The sequence below is a fragment of the Nomascus leucogenys genome, chromosome 22a (assembly GCF_006542625.1).
Source record: "Nomascus leucogenys isolate Asia chromosome 22a, Asia_NLE_v1, whole genome shotgun sequence".
Classification (NCBI taxonomy): Eukaryota; Metazoa; Chordata; class Mammalia; order Primates; family Hylobatidae; genus Nomascus; species Nomascus leucogenys.
The window spans coordinates 32,101,739-32,119,963 of NC_044402.1; the positions used below are offsets into that span (position 1 = coordinate 32,101,739).

At 39.2% G+C, this 18,225-nt stretch overlaps 1 protein-coding gene across 1 annotated transcript in view; it reads left to right on the forward strand.

Moving 5' to 3' along the window:
• Positions 1–18,225, forward strand: part of HEATR5A (HEAT repeat containing 5A) — a 130,717-nt gene that overhangs the window by 36,171 nt on the left and 76,321 nt on the right. The window contains exons 10-13 of the mRNA XM_003260726.2: positions 89–339; positions 3,282–3,393; positions 8,561–8,713; positions 11,616–11,715. Coding sequence (XP_003260774.2) covers positions 89–339; positions 3,282–3,393; positions 8,561–8,713; positions 11,616–11,715 — 616 coding nt within the window. The remainder of the gene's footprint in view (positions 1–88; positions 340–3,281; positions 3,394–8,560; positions 8,714–11,615; positions 11,716–18,225) is intronic.

The following is an 18,225-nucleotide window of genomic DNA, read 5'->3' on the forward strand; positions in this document are numbered from 1 at the left end:
ATCCATGTAGCTATGTATTCTTTTGACTATTTTGTGGTCAGGTGAGTTTTATCTATGTACCTAAGTCATCATTTGCTTATCCTTCCAGGCCTCCTTGACAGTATCTTGTCAGTTATTCTTCATCCTAGTATTTCCGTTCGACTAGCAGCAGCTTGGTGTTTACACTGCATTGCCGTGGCATTACCCTCCTACCTAACACCACTCTTGGATCGTTGCCTTGAACGGCTTACTGGACATAAGTCTTCACCTGAAGCAGTGACTGGCTTCAGTTTTGCTGTGGCAGCTTTGTTGGGAGCAGTAAAACATTGTCCTTTAGGAATTCCTCATGGAAAAGGCAAGGTAATGATTTCATTCTCTATGTATGATAATGAGGTGCTTTTTGTTGGAAGTATCTTCACATAGTAACAGAATTTGTTACTGAATGCTTTATTTTGCTGTGCATCTAGCCCTGCCATATAAGTACATTTAAAATTTTATTGTAGAGGATAAATAGAGCTGCAAAAGAAATCTTAAATAACTAAGCTTAATATTTAATAATTTAGTTAGTGGTATTATTGGTGGTATTACTTTAAAAATAGTTTATATATCTTAAGATCAAGTAGATAAATAATTATATTAATGTTCTTAGGAACCAAGATTTTCAATATAAGTAAAAAGAACTGTAACTGTAGAATTGAAGTTAAGTAAAAGCCCCATACATTAGATTCAAATTGACATTGTCAGTATGAACTCATTTTATTTTTTTAAAAATACTTACATCCTCCTTTTGTACAGTGAAAAGGCCTAAAAGCAATGATAACCCAGTGTCAGGGATACCCCTAGTGCCCAGATTATAGCTCTAAATACTGTTTCCAACCAAAAAGGAATCAGGACTCCATGGAGCAATGGCTGGTTTCTGGTCTGGGGCAGGAAATGCACAACATAAACTTGGGATATCTTGTCATGCCAGAAAGTAAGGAAGTCATCAAGGAATACTATGTTCATTTTAAAAAGAGGTAACTTAAGGGGCTCCCACTGATCAAAGATGGCATGATTTATACATCAAAATTAATAATGACTACAGTGAATTAAAACATACTAGATAATATATAAAGTTTCATGAGTTCATAATGATATTCAACTTCTCCAAATTGTATTGCTACCAAAAAATGTCATTTTCTGAGTAAATTTAGAATCCGGCCCTTTCAGACAAATAAATGATACAAACCTAGTGAATAAATAACCCAGTTTTGATGTACAAAGAATTTTGAAGAGAACTAAAGAAAAATTTTAATGAAACCTAGATAATACAACATAGGCAAGCATGGTGTTTGAATTTTGTTTCTTTTTTAATAGCTAGGAATTGTAAGTTGTCAGAGAACATTATTTGACAGTGAAAGCCCTTCTAACCCATACTTCTCACAAACTCGTAAATATATTTTAAAAAATACACCATTATTCCTTTCTTTCTCATTGCCACTCCTGTGTCATTATGGAGTTTGATAGTATATCCACCACAGTGTAGGCTCTGCAGAAGACCGTGCCATAACTTGAGCAATTCCAAAAATATTTTGAGTGTTGCCAATGCCATTGAAATAACGTAGGTGACAACTTTGGAAGATGAGATTATTTAAATTTATTATTTTAGTTATATTATTAACACATCACATCTTGCTAAGCAAAGACTTGTCATTCAATGTATTTAATTAAACCTATTCTCATATCTCATTAATTCAGACAAGGTTCCCATTCGCGTATTATATTTGGAATTCTTTCCGAGAGAATATCCACTTGTTCTGATTTGACTAGAATGGTTTGTTTTGTCCTCACTCTTTTTGAGTGCTATCCATTGACTGTATGAGCTGCAGGGAGTCCTAAATTAGTAGTAAGTTGGTTGGTTGTTTTAAAATACACTAGCCTTCTTCTTTAGAAAACTTATATGCCAACTCATAATACTTCCTACTTTTTCAGAGGTGATTAGTAATAGATGTTTTCTCAGATGCTCTCTGGCCTTGTACTGTGTAAGCGTACATTATCCATAAATGTGAAATGTCCTGTTTTTCCTCTCTGTTGTTTTATAACATGGACCCCTTTTTTTGAAACAGGGTCTTGCTTTGTCACCTAGGCCAGAGTGCAGTGGTGAGATCATAGATCACTGCAGCCTCAAATGCCAGGGCTCAAGCAGTCTTCCCATCTCAGCCTCCCAAGTGGTTGAAACTACAGGCACGTACTTCCATTGCCTGGCTAATTCTTTTTATTTTTTTGTGAAGATAGGATCTCACTCTGTTGCCCAGGCTGGTCTTTTTTTTTTTTTTTTTTCAAAGAGACATGGTCTTTCTTTATTGCCCAGGCTGCAATGCAGTGGTATGATCCTAGCCTACTCCTAGGCTGGTCTTGAATTTCTGGCCTCAACTGGTCCTCCCGCCTTGGCCTTCTGAGTCGTTGGGATTATAGGCATGAGCCACTGTGCCCAGCCTCATAGACTTTTTTACTATAACATTTTAATAAATTTCACTCTTGAGTATGAGACTATTTTGACTACCTCTAACCACTATAGTATACTACCTCTTGGAAGATTATTATCAGCTACTGAGTTATAAAAGTAGTATGTAGCTTTTTTTTTTTTTTTTTTTGAGACTGAGTCTCACTGTGTTGCCCAGGCTGGAGTGTAGTGGCATAATCTCGGCTCACTACAACCTCTGCCTCCTGGGTTCAAGCGATTCTTCTGCCTCAGCCTCCCGAGTAGCTGGGACTACAGGCACATGCCACCACGCCCGGCTAATTTTTTGTATTTTTAGTAGAGATGGGGTTTCACTGTGCTAGCCAGGATGGTCTTGATCTCCTGACTTTGTGATCCACCCGCCTCAGCCTCCCAAAAGTGCTGGGATTACAGGCGTGAGCCATCGCACCTGGCTGTATGTAGCATTTTTAAGAGAGAGACTACTGTAAGGAAACTTTTTTTGGGTAATTATGGATTTAAAAGGATAGTTGCTCAAAACTAAAAGTAAATTCAAATTCTATACAGCTATACTTGAATAATCTTACATTGTTGTCACATGTGCTCTACAAAAAATTACGGGATTGTTGTGTACTACCTCATATACCAGTATTTAACCTTGAAAACTTAATTTTTTAGTTTCATTTATGACAATCCTATTATGTAGTCTACACGAATGACAGTTCTTTATCATTTACATTTATTTTATGTAAGAATTAATTTTTCAAGAGATTGTTAGCTGCTCTCTTTTAGTAATTTATAAACTGATATGCTTTTTTTTAAAACTTGTTCTATATGTAAATAGATTATTATGACATTAGCAGAGGATTTGCTGTGTTCTGCTGCTCAAAACAGTCGCCTTTCAGCTCAGCGCACACAAGCTGGATGGTTGCTGATTTCTGCTCTGATGACATTAGGTAACAGTCTGTAGAAGATTTACATACCTTAAAATACTTTGTGTTTTCTGAGTGAAATGATTCTTGTATGTGATTTGATGAAACTAACTTTTAATACATACCAGAATTTAAATAGCCACACAAACATTTTTCTTCTAGTAGTCACCTTAAAAAGCCTTTTACTTTCTTCATTGCTTAAAACCTTTTGAGATCTCTCTTGATTTTCTCTTCCAGGCTAGATGATAAGCCTCAAGTAGGACAAGCCGATTTACTAATCATCTTTCAGGCCTAATTCTGAACAACTATGGCTTTTTCAAAAATCATTGACATCCATCTTCAGAAAAAAAAATTCCCACAATATAGGCAAAAGAACATATCCATAGCCTAGGAATCCAGTTGTATAATTGTTTGAGGATTCATAACAGCCAATAAGGTTGCTACATTGAAGGGGATGAATTTTACTTAAATTATATTAATTAAAAAACAGTAATTGTTTTACAGTCATGACTATTTATATCCTCTAAATTTTTGAGACAGGGTCTCACTCTGTCACACGAGCCGGAGTGCAGTGGTATGATCATGGCTTATTGCAGCCTTGACCTCCTCGGCCCAAGTGATCCTCCTACCTAAGCCTCCCAAGTAGCTGGGACCACAGGCATGCAACATCATGCCTGGCTAATTTAAAAAAATTTTTTTGTAGAGATGGGGTCTCACTGTGTTGCGCAGGCTGGTCTCAAACTTGTGGGCTCAAGCAGTCCTTCCGCCTTGGCCTCCCAAAGTGTTGGGATTTGTAAGCATAGGCCACTGAAAACTTTATTTATTTATTTTTTGCCCAATCTTATGGTGCTAATGAAAATTTTATTACTCTATCACACCTATATTTTAAGTCTCTGTTGTCATACAAGTTATAGCTCAGATATAAAACAACTGGCTGAGGCTGGGCATGGTAGCTCATGCTTGTAATCCCAGCGCTTTGGGAGGCTGAGGCGGGTGGATCACTTGAGGTCAGGAGTTCAAGATCAGCCTGGCCAACAAGGTGAAACCCCATCTCTACTAAAATACAAAAATTAGCCGGGCATGGTGACGCATGCCTGTAGTCCCAGCTACTCGGGAAGCTGAGGCAGGAGAATTGCTTGAACCCAGGAGGTGGAGGTTGCGGTGAAGTGAGATTGCACCACTGCACTCCAGCTTGGGTGACAGAGTAAGACTCCCTCTCAAAATAAAACAAAAAACGAATAGGTCGGGTGCAGTGGCTCACGCCTGTAATCCTAGCACTTTGGGAGGCCTAGGCGGGCGGGTCATCTGAGGTCAGCAGTTCAAGACCAGCCTGGCCAACAACACGGTGAAATCTTGCTTCTACTAAAAAACATACAAAAATTAGCCAGACGTGGTGGCATGTGCCTGTAGTCCCAGCTACAGGGGAGGCTGAGGCAGGAGAATCGCTTGAACCCAGGAGGCAGATGTTGCAGTGAGCTGAGATCATGCCACTGCACTCCAGCCTAGGTGACAGAGCAAGACTCCGTCTCAAAAAATAAAAATAAAAAAAAATAATAAAGCAACTGACTGGATTTGGCCAATCATTTTGACACCTATAAAGTAATGTGACCTAAAGGAGCTTAAATTAGAATAAACAATCATAAATGAGGAACTACTTTAAATAGTGTTCTTAAGATGATTAAAGAGATTTATCGGACTAGATCAGGTTTAGCCTCAAGGAGCCAAATTTGGCCTGCCACCAATATTTATTACACAGCCTGTGAGCTAAGAACAGTTTTTATATTTATTAATGGTTGGGGAAAAAAGATATTTTGTAATACATGAGAATCATGTGAAAGTCACATTTCAGCATTCATAGTTTTGTTTGCGTACAACCACACTTGTTTGTGGCTTGTCTATGACCTTTAGGTGTACAGTGGCAGAGTTGAGTAATTGCAACAGGAAGTATGTGGCTCTCAAAGCCTCAAATGTTTACTATCTGCCCCTTTACAGAAAGTGTTTGTTAGACCAAAGCATAGATCATCATTTCACAGTGTGCTGGGAATAATGTAGTCAAGCTTTTATTTGCTTATTGCTGGGTGTTCATGCCTGCCGTATTGAAGTTCCTGGTGAATTAAGGAGGAAATAAACTACCTAATAAATGCATTTTGATAAACAAGAGCTTTTAAAACAAGGTAATTGTGTTGGAGGAAGACAACAAGAGGTCCTTTCTCCTGTACATCATATTCTACTGCATATTCATAATCAGCATACAAAAAGGGATTAAAAGTTTTAATTAAGGTTTTGTTTAATTACTGTGTTTTCCTGCGTTTTATTCATTTTTCTTAAATATTCTTTCCCTTTATTATCTATTTTTATTCTTATTCATTTATTTATTTTTTGAGACAGGGTCTCACTCTGTCACCCAGGCTGGAGTGCAGTGGTACGATCATGATTCACTGCAGCCTCGACCTCCGCAGGCTCAGGTGATCCTCCTGCCTCAGCCTCTTGAGTAGCTGGGACTGTGTGAACCACCATGCATGGCTAATTTTTTGTAAAGATGGGGTTTTGTCATGTTGCCCAGGTTGGTCTTAAAACTCCTGGACTCAAGCAGATTACTCCTGGACTCAAGCAATTTGCCTGCCTTGACCTCCCAAAGTTCTGGGACTACAGGAGTGAGCCACTGCACCCAGGCTATTATCAATTTTTAGAGTGCGTTAGTATCATAGCAACTTTCAGGGGGGACCAGTGAGGGTTTTGTTTTTAGGTATCATGAGCTCATGGAATTTTATGTATTTATATGTTTTAATCATTTGCGATCATTATTCCTTTCAATCCTCAAATTGTCTCATCTTTGGTCATTGGGAGTCCCTTCAAGTTGGTTCATTTGTCCTTTTAACGTGAACCTAGTATTCTTTGATAATGTGTTTTTGCATGCAAGATGTCCCAGATTTTACATTGTACATTTTCTGCCTTAGGCTTGCCATCAGCCGTTTCTCCAAGGAGCCTTGATTCCTTTTGTAGGAAATGGAATTTTTTTTTTTTTTTTAATTTTTTTAAGAGACAGGGTCTCACCATGTTACCCAGGCTGGAGTACACTGGCACCATCATAGCTCACTGGAGCCTTGAATGCCAGGCTCAAGCAGTCCTCCTGCCTTGGCCTCCTGAGTAGCTAGGACTATAGGTTTGCACCACTACACTCAGCTAATTTTAAAATTTTTTTTGTAGAGATGGGATCTTGCTGTTTCCCCAGCTGATCTTGAACTCCAGAGCTCAAGTGATCCTCTTGCCTTGCCCTTCCAAAGTGCTTGGATTACAGGCGTGGGCCACAGTGCCCAGCTGGGAATGATTTTCAGACAGCAATCTTAGTGCTTTGTTAATTTTTGCTTTGCATTTTAAACATGTCTTCTCTGTTTTTATCATTCCCTTTACCATTTATAATTTTCTTCATTACTTCACTGTGAACTAATGTAAACACAAAACACATTCATTCCTTGAATGTAAACTACACACTTAAACCTTTTTTGGTACACTTCCCAGTTTATCTGATGCCATATTAAAAAACTTCGATTTATCTCCAGATTCCTCCATATCTTGTCTCTCTGTGGATGGCTCATAAAGTGTGCGTGTATGTGTGTTGTGTTTGCTAGATACATTATGAGTATTGTTATTTATTTATTTAAAGAAAGGATCTTGTTCTGTTACAGTGGCACAGTCAGACCATAGCTTGCTGCAGCCTTGATCTCTTGGGCTCAAATGATCCTCCTGCCTCAGCTTCCCAAGTGGCTGGGACTACAGACATGTGCCACCACACCCAACTAACTTTTTACTTTTTTGTAGAGAGATTTTGGTATGTTAACCTGGCTGGTCTCATGCCTAGCCTCAAGCAATCCTTCAGCCTCAGCCTCAAAGTGCTGGGATTACAGGCATGACCCACCGTGCCCAGCTTTAAGCATTGTTCTACGTATAAACTCATATATGCCTCAGAAACTGTCCTTTGAATAAAATACTATTATTCTCCCCATTTATGGATGAAGAAATTGAGGCACAGAAAGGTTAAATAACTCATCCAGGTTTACACAACTAATAAGTGGATGGAGCCAGGATATTAATCTAGGCAGTCTCCCTCCAAAGCCGAATGCAGTTCTGAGCTATGGGTTTGGAACAGAAGAAAGACATACAGTCAGCAGAATGTGGGAGTAAGAAGTAGAGAGTGCTTACTGGAGAAGTTTAAGGTAACTCCAGAAATTTAAAGAAAAGTACCTGGGGAGAAAAGCTATGGGTTTGGGTTTTTAAAAAATTGATAATGTTATCATTGTACATTGTTTTGTATTATTACTGGGTTTGGGTCATGATTTCTTCAATTCATAAATGTTGCTCTGAAATCTTTGTTAACACAAAGTATTCTATTCAGACATTTTGTATCTGATTATTGACCTGGAACAAGTTGCTATCAGAAGTTAGCATTATTCTGAAGATCAAGAATACAGATGGCTCACATCTGTAATTCCAGCACTTTGGGAGGCTGAAGTGGGTGGATTGCTTGAGCCCGGGAGTTCAGACCTGCCTGGGAAACATGGCAAGACCCCATCTCTACAAAAAAATACAAAAATTAGCTGGGCAGGATGGCACGCACCTGTAGTCCCAGCTACTCAGGAGGCTGAGCTGGAAGGATCACTTAAGCTCAGGGAGGTTGAGATTGAGATTGCAGTGAGCTGTGACCATGCCACTGCACTACTAAACTCCAGCCTGGGGGACAGAGAAAGAACCTGTCTCAAAAAGCATGCAATGTTGTTTGTTACTATAATAATCGTACTTTGCATTTATGTGGTCCATTACAGCTTTTCAGAGTACTTTAAAGTGCATTCTATCATTTGGACCTGACAAGCCCTTAAAGACAAGCATTACAGGGGGCTTTAGCTTCATTTAATATGTAGATGAAACTGAGTCTCAAAGGGGACATAGCAGTAGTGGAGGAGCTGACACTAGAGCCCAGCCTGTACCATTAGTTCTTTGTTTTTCCTCTCTGTACTCCAGCACCTTCAGATAATAATTCATTCAGTAATAATATGGAACCTGAAGATAAGAAAGGGGACAAAATATTGCAATAATGAATTAAAGTGTTTAGGAAAGAAGTTGCTGCTTAATAATAGAGTTTTAAAGAGTGACAACCTTGGGTTCTCTTACAAGTGACGAGTTGAATAAATTACAGGTCCTGCAGTTGTTAGCCATCACCTTGCTCGAGTTCTGCTGTTGTGGAAGTGTGTCTTTCCAGCATCTCCTAAAGATCTAGAAACAGAAAAGAGCCGAGGAGATTCGTTTACATGGCAGGTAACCCTGGAAGGACGAGCTGGTGCACTCTGTGGTAGGTTGGATTTAGTCTTTACTCTCCCTTTCCTTTGGCTTTTTACCCACCCTTTGTCTTTAACATGTACTTGTATGTTTTATTTAACATGAGGCAGGGGGATATGCCACTAATGATTTTTTTTTTTTGTAACTGAACAAAAAAATTATAACTGATTAGTTGGTAATGATAACTGGTGTATGTTATAATAAACCAGATTTGAGAGTTCTTAAGATACATGTTTTATTAGGTGCAGTCCACTTAAAACTGTCAACATTGTTTTGTCTTAGGTAAGCATCCATTCCTCTTTTCAGAAATACTAAGGTTTGGTTTAATTACCATTAAGAATGGTTTCCATTTAGCCTATACAGTTGACCCTTGAACAGCATGGAGGTTAGGGATGCCAATGCCCCTCGAAGTAAAAAATCTGTGTCTAGCTTTTAACTCTCCAAAAACGTATCTAATATCCTACTGTTGACCAGAAGCCTTACTGATAACATAAATAGTCAATTACCACTTTTTTTTTTTTTGAGATAGGGTCTCACTGTTGCCCAGGCTAGAATGTTGTGGTATGAACACAGCTCACTGCAGTCTTGGCCTGCTGGGCTAGTGATCCTCTCACCTCAACCTCCCAAGTAGCTGAGACCACAGATGCATGCCACCATGCCCAGCTAATTTTTTAATTTTTTGTAGAGATGGAGTCTCACTATGCTGCCCAGGCTGGTCTCGAACCCCTGACCTCAAGCAGTTCTCCCACCTCAACCTCCCAAAGTGTTGGGATTACAGGCATGAGTCACCACACCCAGCCCCACATATTTTGTATATTGTATATATTATATACTGTATTCTTAGAGTAAGCTAGAGAAAAGAAAAAATGTTATTAAGAAAATCATAAGGAAGAGAAAATATATTTACTATTCATTACATGGAAGTGGATCATCATAAAGGTCTTCATCCTCATCATCTTTATGTTGAGAAGGCAGAGTAGGGTTGATCTACTTCTCTCAGTGGGGGCAGATGCAGAAGAGGTGGAGCAGATGGAAGGGGAGGCAGGAGAGGTAGGCACACTTGGTGTGGCATCTGTTGGAAAAAACCCATGTATAAATAGACCCATGAAGTTCACATTTGTGTTGTTCAAGGGTCACCTGTATATGAAAGTTGTACCTTCTACAATATATAGACTGTTAAAAGTAATGTTTCAGCTGGGTGCCGTGGCTCACGCTTGTAATCTCAGCACTTTGGGAGGCTGAGGTGGGTGGATCACCTGAGGTCAGGAGTTCGAGACCAGCCTGGCCGACATGGTGAAACCCCTTCTCTACTAAAAATACAAAAAAATTAGCTGGATGTGCTGGCGGGCACTTGTAATCCCAGCTACCTGGGAGGCTGAGACAGGAGAATCGTTTGAACCCGAGAGGCAGAGGTTGTAGTGAGCTGAGAACGCACCATTGCACTCCAGCCTGGACAACAAGAGTGAAACTCTGTCTCAGAAAAAAAAAAAAAAAGTAATGTTTCACCATGAAGGGTGAGATCCCTGGAAAGACATGGAAACATTGATTTTGGTTTTGTTTATTCATGGCATTTTTACTCTTGAAGAAAAACCACTTTTGAAATTGATCTTGGCCAGGCTCAGTGGCCAATCCCAGCATTTTTGGATGCTGAGGTGAGTGGATTGCTTGAGCTCAGGAGTTCAAGACCAGCCTGGACAACATGGTGAAATCCTCTCTCTACAAAAAATACAAAAATTATCCAGACATGGTGGTGCATGCCTGTAGTCTGGGGTGGGAGGATTACCTGAGCCTGGGAGGTGGAGGCTTCGGTGAGTTGTGATTGCACCACTGCATTCCAGCCTGGGTAACAGTGAGATTCTGTCTCAAAGGGTCCACGGGTGGGGGAGGTGGGGGCGGGAGGGAAGGAGGGAGGGAGGGAGGGAGAGAGAGAGAGAGAGAGAGAAAGAGAGAAAATAATTGATCAGTCTGACTTTGTTTTTTTTTGTTTTTGAGACGGAGTTTCACTCTTGTTGCCCAGGCTGGAGTGCAATGGCGTGATCTTGGCTCACCACAACCTCTGCCTCCCGGGTTCAAGCCATTCTCCTGCCTCAGCCTCCTGAGTAGCTGGGATTACAGGCATGTGCCACCATGCTCAGCTAATTTTGTATTTTTAGTAGAGATGGGGTTCTCCATGTTGGTCAGGCAGGTCTCAAACTCCCAACTTCAGGTGATCCGCCCTCTTCAGCCGCCCAAAGTGCTGGGATTACGGGTGTGAGCCACTGCGCCTGGCCTAGTCTGACTTTAAAATACTCATCTTATTCTACATACAAAGTAATTCATTATAGAAAGTTATTTATTTCAGACGCCATGTCTCACTCCTATAATCCTAGCACTTTGGGAGGCCCAGACAGACAGATCAATCACTTGAGGCCAGGACTTCGAGACCAAGCCTGGCCAACATGGTGAAACCCCTTCTCTTCTAAAAATACAAAAATTATCCAGGAGTGGTAGCACACACTATTTGTTCACTATTTGTTTCAGATAACATCTGTAAAAACCTGACATGCTGACTTGAAAGTCAGTGTGATTCCACGGAACTAGTTGTAGAGCTGGCAAACTTGAGAGTCTAAGCTGGTTTTTTTTTTTTTGCTTCTAAGCTTGAGGGCTGAGTAAAAGTAAAACCCTAGGACAGCAGCATTTTGTGAATATGGTGGTTATTGCTCCATCTTAGTACTTCTAGAGAGTTTTTTTTTTTTTTAAGTATGATTAGGAGTAGAAGGCACTATATACCTTTTTATACTAGAGTTTGAAGAATTTTTTTATTTTAGCAAATTGCTTTATTACTCTAATAACAATGCTAATGTTGTACCATAATCAAATGTGCCTTTCATGGTTGATTACAGTATGCCCAAGTAAAAGTCTGTTTTCCTTTTCAGCTATCAAGAGCTTTGTTTCCCACTGTGGTGATCTCCTTACTGAGGAAGTAATTCAGCGTCTTCTTCCACCACTTCCTTGTGCTGTGGATTTGCTAACTCAGTAAGGATCGACTGTTTAGATTTGATAAAATTTTCTAAGAGGAATTAGTTGCCCTCTGATTATGTAATATTCCTTAAGTACATTAATAAGGCAAACTTCTGTAGTTGGTGAATGATTTTATAGAGGAAGGCAATCAGTTATATGATTTTTTTTTCTTTTAGGCTAGGATCTTGAAAGAAATTACATATTAAAAGGGAAGGAAAATTTTAGGGGAATAATCTACCTTACATACAGGCAGATTTAACAAGAAATTAACTATTAAGCCTCTTAACCTTTTCAGGTATGCATTTTATTGGTTTGTTGGGAGTATTCTGTGTTCATGAGAACCAGATGCTTCTAACAGTTTCAGTTTTTTGTTTATTTATATTTTTCATAAGTTTGAGTTATACATATATGATTAAAACATATAGAGGAAAGCCAATATATAATGTGAGCATTTGTAATTTCCAAATTAATAAAACATGTGAAAGTTATTTGAAAAAAGCATCTAATGATTTACACTTTATATATACAGAAAATACATTTAAGATATGGCTTATAAGGTATAATAATAAAATGTGCACTTGTGAATCCAACACAGCCTGAGCAGAGGTTTGTGAGTGTTTCTTCTGAAGGACCAGATAGTAAATATTTTAGGATATACAGACTATGAAGTCTATGTTGCAGCTACTCAACTCTGCCATTGTAGCTCGAAAGCAGTCAGATAATATAGGTGAATGAATGAATGAATGTGGCTGTGTTCCAATATAACTTTATTTACAAAAACAGGCGGTGGGCCATAATTTGGCTACCACTGGACTAGAGCATTAATGATACTATTGAAGGTGTCTGTGTGCCCCTCTCCAGCACCATTCTTTGTGCCTTCCTTTAGAAGCAACCACTAATCTGAATTTTATAGTTGTCATTTCCTTGCCTTTTAAAAAAGTGTATCACATATTTTTGTTTCTTAAAATAGTACATTGTTTAGGTTTGTTTGGTTTCGATCAGGCAAAAATTACTGTCCTATTTCTGGGATTTGCTTTTGTTATTCAACATTATGTTTCTAAGTTTTACCTATGTTTTAAGTTCATTCATTTTCATTGCTGTATAATGTTTAATTGTGTGAATATACAACAATATATTGATTCTCTTGTCAATGGACTTCTGGGTTGTTTCCAATTTTTTGCTTTTAAAGCTTATGGTAATAATATGACCATTCGTACTCAAGCTGTTTAAGTCTCTAGGGTATGTACCTAGTAGTGAAATTGCTATGCTAAAATGTATTTTTATGTTCAACTTCAGAAAATAAACCAAATTATTTTTCAGTGTTCTTCTGTATTTCTACCAATAGTGTAAGTATCCCTTGACCCACTTTTTCACCAACACTTACTCAGATATCAATTCTACCCCATCCAATAGGTATAAAATGGTTTTAATTGTATATCGGTTTCCTGACGGTTTAAATATAATTTTATATGTTTGTTTTTTCTCAATATTTCCCCTCCCCATCCTATGAAATGCCTATTCATTCATATCTTTAACCTATTTTTCTTTTAGGTTGTCTTTTTGTTATTGATTTATAAGAAATTCTTCCTTTTTTTTTTTTTTTTTTTTGAGATGGGGTCTCGCTATGTCGCCCAGGCTGGAGTGCAGTGGTGCAATCTCGGCTCACTGCAACCTCCGCCTCCCAGGTTCACGCCATTCTCCTGCCTCAGCTTCCCGAGTAGCTGGGACTACAGGCGCCCGCCACAATGCCCGGCTAATTTTTTTTGTTGTTGTTTTTGTTTTTATTATTGTACTTTAAGTTTTAGGGTACATGTGCACAATGTGCAGGTTTGTTACATATGTATCCATGTGCCATGTTGGTGTGCTGCACCCATTAACTTGTCATTTAGCATTAGGTATATCTCCTAATGCTATCCTTCCCCGCTCCCCCCACCCCACAACAGTCCCCGGAGTGTGATGTTCCCCTTCCTGTGTCCATGTGTTCTCATTGTTGAATTCCTACCTATGAGTGAGAACGTGCGGTGTTTGGTTTTTTGACCTTGAGATAGTTTACTGAGAATGATGATTTCCAGTTTCATCCATGTCCCTACAAAGGACATGAACTCATCATTTTTTATGGCTGCATAGTACTCCATGGTGTATATGTGCCACATTTTCTTAATCCAGTCTATCGTTGTTGGACATTTGGGTTGGTTCCAAGTCTTTGCTGTTGTGAATAGTTCTGCAATAAACATAGGTGTGCATGTGTCTTTATAGCAGCATGATTTATAGTCCTTTGGGTATATACCCAGTAATGGGATGGCTGGGTCAAATGGTATTTCTGGTTCTAGATCCCTGAGGAATCGCCACACTGACTTCCACAATGGTTGAACTAGTTTACAGTCCCACCAACAGTGTAAAAGTGTTCCTATTTCTCCACATCCTCTCCAGCATCACGCCCGGCTAATTTTTTGTATTTTTAATAGAGACGAGGTTTCACCATGTTAGCCAGGATGGTCTCGATCTCCTGACTTCGTTATCCGCCTGTCTCAGCCTCCCAAAGTGCTAGGATTATAGGCATGAGCCACCGTGACCGGCTTTTTCTTTTCTTTTTTTTTTTTTTTTTTTTTTGAGAGAGAGTCTTACTCTGTCACCTAGGCTGGAGTGGAGTGGCACGATCTCCGGTCACAGCAACCTCCGTCTCCCGAGTCCCCGTTTAAGCGATTCTTCTGCCTCAGCTTCCTGAGTAGCTGGGATTACAGGCACGCACCACCATACCCAGCTAATTTTTGTATTTTTAATAGAGATAGAGTTTCACCATGTTGACCAGGCTGGTCTCAAACTCCTGACCTCAGGTGATAAACCCACCTCGGCCTCCCAAAGTGCTAGGATTACAGGCATGAGCCACTGTGTCAGGCTGTTTTTGGGGTTTTTTTTTTTTTTTTTTTTTTTTTTTGAGACCGTTTTGCTCTGTTGCCCAGGCTGGAGTGCATTTGTGTGATCCCACTCACTGCAGTCTCCACCTCCTGCTTTCAAATTATTCTCCTGCCTCGGTCTCCCTAATAAGGGATTATAGGCATGCACCACCACGCCTGGCGAATTTTTGTGTTTTTAGTAGAGACAGGATTTTGCCATGTTGGCCAGGCTGGTTTTGAACTTCTGGCCTCAAGTGATCTGCCCACCTCAGCCTCCCAAAGTGCTGGGATTACAAGCATGAGCCACCACGCTTAGCCTTTTTTGTTGTTTGTGAGACAGGGTCTCGCTCTGTCACCCAGGCTGGAGTGCAGTGATGTCAACATGGTTCACTGCAGCCCCAGGCTACCAGGCTTAAGTGATCCTCCCACGTAAGCCTCCCAAGTAACTGGAACTACAGGTGTGTACCACCACACCCAGCTAATTTTTTACTTTTTTGTAGACACAGGGCCTCACTTTGTTGTCTAGACTGGTCTCAAATTTCCAGGCTCAAGCGATCTTCCCGCCTCAGCCTCCCAAAGTGCTTAGATTATCTTGTGAGTCACTATGCCTGGCCTACATATTTCTGAGACTATTCTTTAGCTGTTCATTAAAATATTAAAAATGTCTTCTAGTTTTTTATTAATAAACATTTATTATTTAAATGTCAAGTGTATTAATCTTTCACTCTTTGGTTAGTACTTTTTTTCTTTTTGTTTAAAAATTCTTCCTGGCTGGGGGCAGTGGCTCATGCCTGTAATCCTAGTGCTTTGGGAGGCTGAGGCGAGAGGATTGCTTGAGGCCAGGGGTTTGAGACCAGCCTGAGCAACATAGTGAGGTCTCATCTCTACCAAAATAAATAAATAAATAAATAGAGTCAGATGTAGTGATGCCCACTAGTAGTCCTAGCTACACAGGAGGCTGAGGCGGGAATGATTGCTTGAGCACCTCAATTCAAGGCTATAGTCTTGATTGTGCCACTGCTCTCCAGCCTGGATGACAGAGCGAGACCCCAGTTCAAAAAAAAAAAAAGAAGTCTTCCTTACTGCAAAGTTATATTTTCTTATGTTTCTCTCTGAGGTGTTTGAAGGTTTATCTTTCACATTTAAGTCATCTGAAACCAATTTTTCTATTTGGAGTGAGCTAGGGATCTGTCTTAGTCCATTTGTGCTGCTATGCTGCTATCACAAAATACAGATCTGTCTTAGTCCATTTGTGCTGCTATGCTGCTATCACAAAATACCTGAGGCTGGATGATTTATTACAAAACGGACACTTCTAACAGTTCTGGAGGCAGGAGTCTAAGATCAAGACACCAGCAGATTGGGTGTCTGATGAGAGCCTGCTATTTACCTCCAAGATGGCACCTTGTTGCTACATTCTCTAGAGGGGAGGAACTCTGTGCCTTCTTCATCTGGCAAAGGGATAGAAGGGCAAAAAAAAGGGCCAAACTCCCTCCATGAAGCCCTTTTATAATGACATTAATCCATTTGTGAGGGCTTTGCCTTCATGACCTGAACACCTACCAAAAAGCCCCACCTCCCAGCAGTACTGCATTGGGAATTAAGTTTCTAATACGTGAATTTTGGAGGACACATTCAGACCATAGCAGGATTCAATTTCGTTTTCTTTTTAAATGTGGATAACAAACTGTCCCATACTTTACTAAAAAAATCCATACTTCCTTCAATGATTGCCATTCACTTCTGTCATGTATTATATTCTCATTTATGCATGATCTATGCTTGTGCTCTCTATTGGTGTATTTATTTATATGCCAACATGTTATCTTTATAATAAATTTTGTATGTTAGATGAAGCCTTTTGACCTTACTCCTCTTTAGACATATTTTGGCCCTTCATGTACTTTTGATCTTCTATTGAAATTTTATTTGGGGCTGGGCACAGTGGCTCATGCTATAATCCTAACATTTTGGGAGGCTGAGGTGGGCGGATCATTTGAGGTCAGAAGTTCAAGACCAGCCTGACCAACATGGTGAAACCTCGTCTGTACTAAAAAAAAAAAAAAAAAAAAAAAAAAAAAAAAAATTAGCTGGGCATAGTGGCACATGCCTGTAATCCCAGCTACTCAGGAGGCGGAGGCAGGAGAATAGCCTGAAACGAGGAGACAGAGGTCATAGTGAGCCAAGATCATGCCACTGCACTCCAGTCTGGGTAACAGAGTGAGACTTCCTCTCAAAAAATAAATAAATAAGATAAATTTTATTTGAGATTGCATTGAATCTGTGGATAAATTTGAAGATAATTCATAGTTTTACAATACCTCTGAACATGATACCTCTTTACTATTATTGAGGTATTTTACAAAGTTTAAATTTTTTTCTAAATAAAGGTCTTACAAGTCTTTTTAAAAAATTTACTCCCAGGTACTTTGTATTTTTGTTGTGATTATTAAATGGGTATATAGTGTATATAGTCTGTTTATTGCTGCCGTATAAGAATGTATTTGATTTTATATCTGACCACCTTACTGAATTTTGTCCTACCAAACATTTATTTGTAGATTCATCTGGATTTTTCCTTTTACAATACTGTTTCTCTCTTCCTTATGTGCTAACTATATTAGATAACTGCCATTTAAAACTAAATAGAAAGGGTTAAATAAAGGGAATGTTTTTCATGTTTTACTGATAGGATGATGTTTGCTCCAGCTTTTTTAGTAGATACTCTATCAGATTAAGAGAGTAACCTCCTATTCCTAGTTTGGTTTGGTGAAAGTTTCTTAAAATGAATGGGTTTTACACCCCTACCATGGGTGCAAGCCTAGTCTCAGATCCTTGTGTTGGTATTGGTATTTGTGTTCCTACTCTGGTTTCAGCTTATGTCTTGTTTCATTTTTTTAATGGATGTTTGCTTGCTTTTATTGGCTTAGGGGCTGGTTGGCCTCAGAAAAGTCTCTTTCTGTAAGTCTAACAATGCAAATTATCTTTTATCCTGATAAAAGATTTATTTATACTTAATTTATACTTACCTAAGTAAGTAGCAGGAAGGCCCTGCAGAGACTATAATCTGCCCTCCTAATGAAAGCAGAAACCAATAAAAATGCTTTTCTAAATTCTTACTTTGTTTTATTCATCTTTTTAAAAAAAATGCACATACACTTCTCTGAACTAAATTTTATTATAGTTAAAATAAGTGAATGTTGCAGGATTTTTAGAAATATAATTTCCTAACATCTTGTGAATATGATCAAAAGACTTTTTGTATGTTAGCTATTTATTTCTAATCTGGCCTTAGAGAAATATAAAAATGCAGTGGATTTATTCTTAACTTTGGTAACTAAAAAATTCTACTGAAACAGGTTTTTGTTTTTGTTTTGAGAAACTATTTCAGTCTGTCACCCGGGATTGAGTGCAGTGGCGCAGTCATAGCTCACCATATCCTCAAACTCCTGGGCTCAAGCGATCATCTGGCCTCAGCCTCCCAAAGTGCTGGAATTACAGGCGTGAGCCACCATGCCTGGCCTTACCCAGGTGTTACAATTATGTTTGCTAAGCAGTATTTACCAAGCTGAAAGATACTAAATGGAACCAACATTTTAAAATATTCAGTGATAAGTCGATAGATAACTCT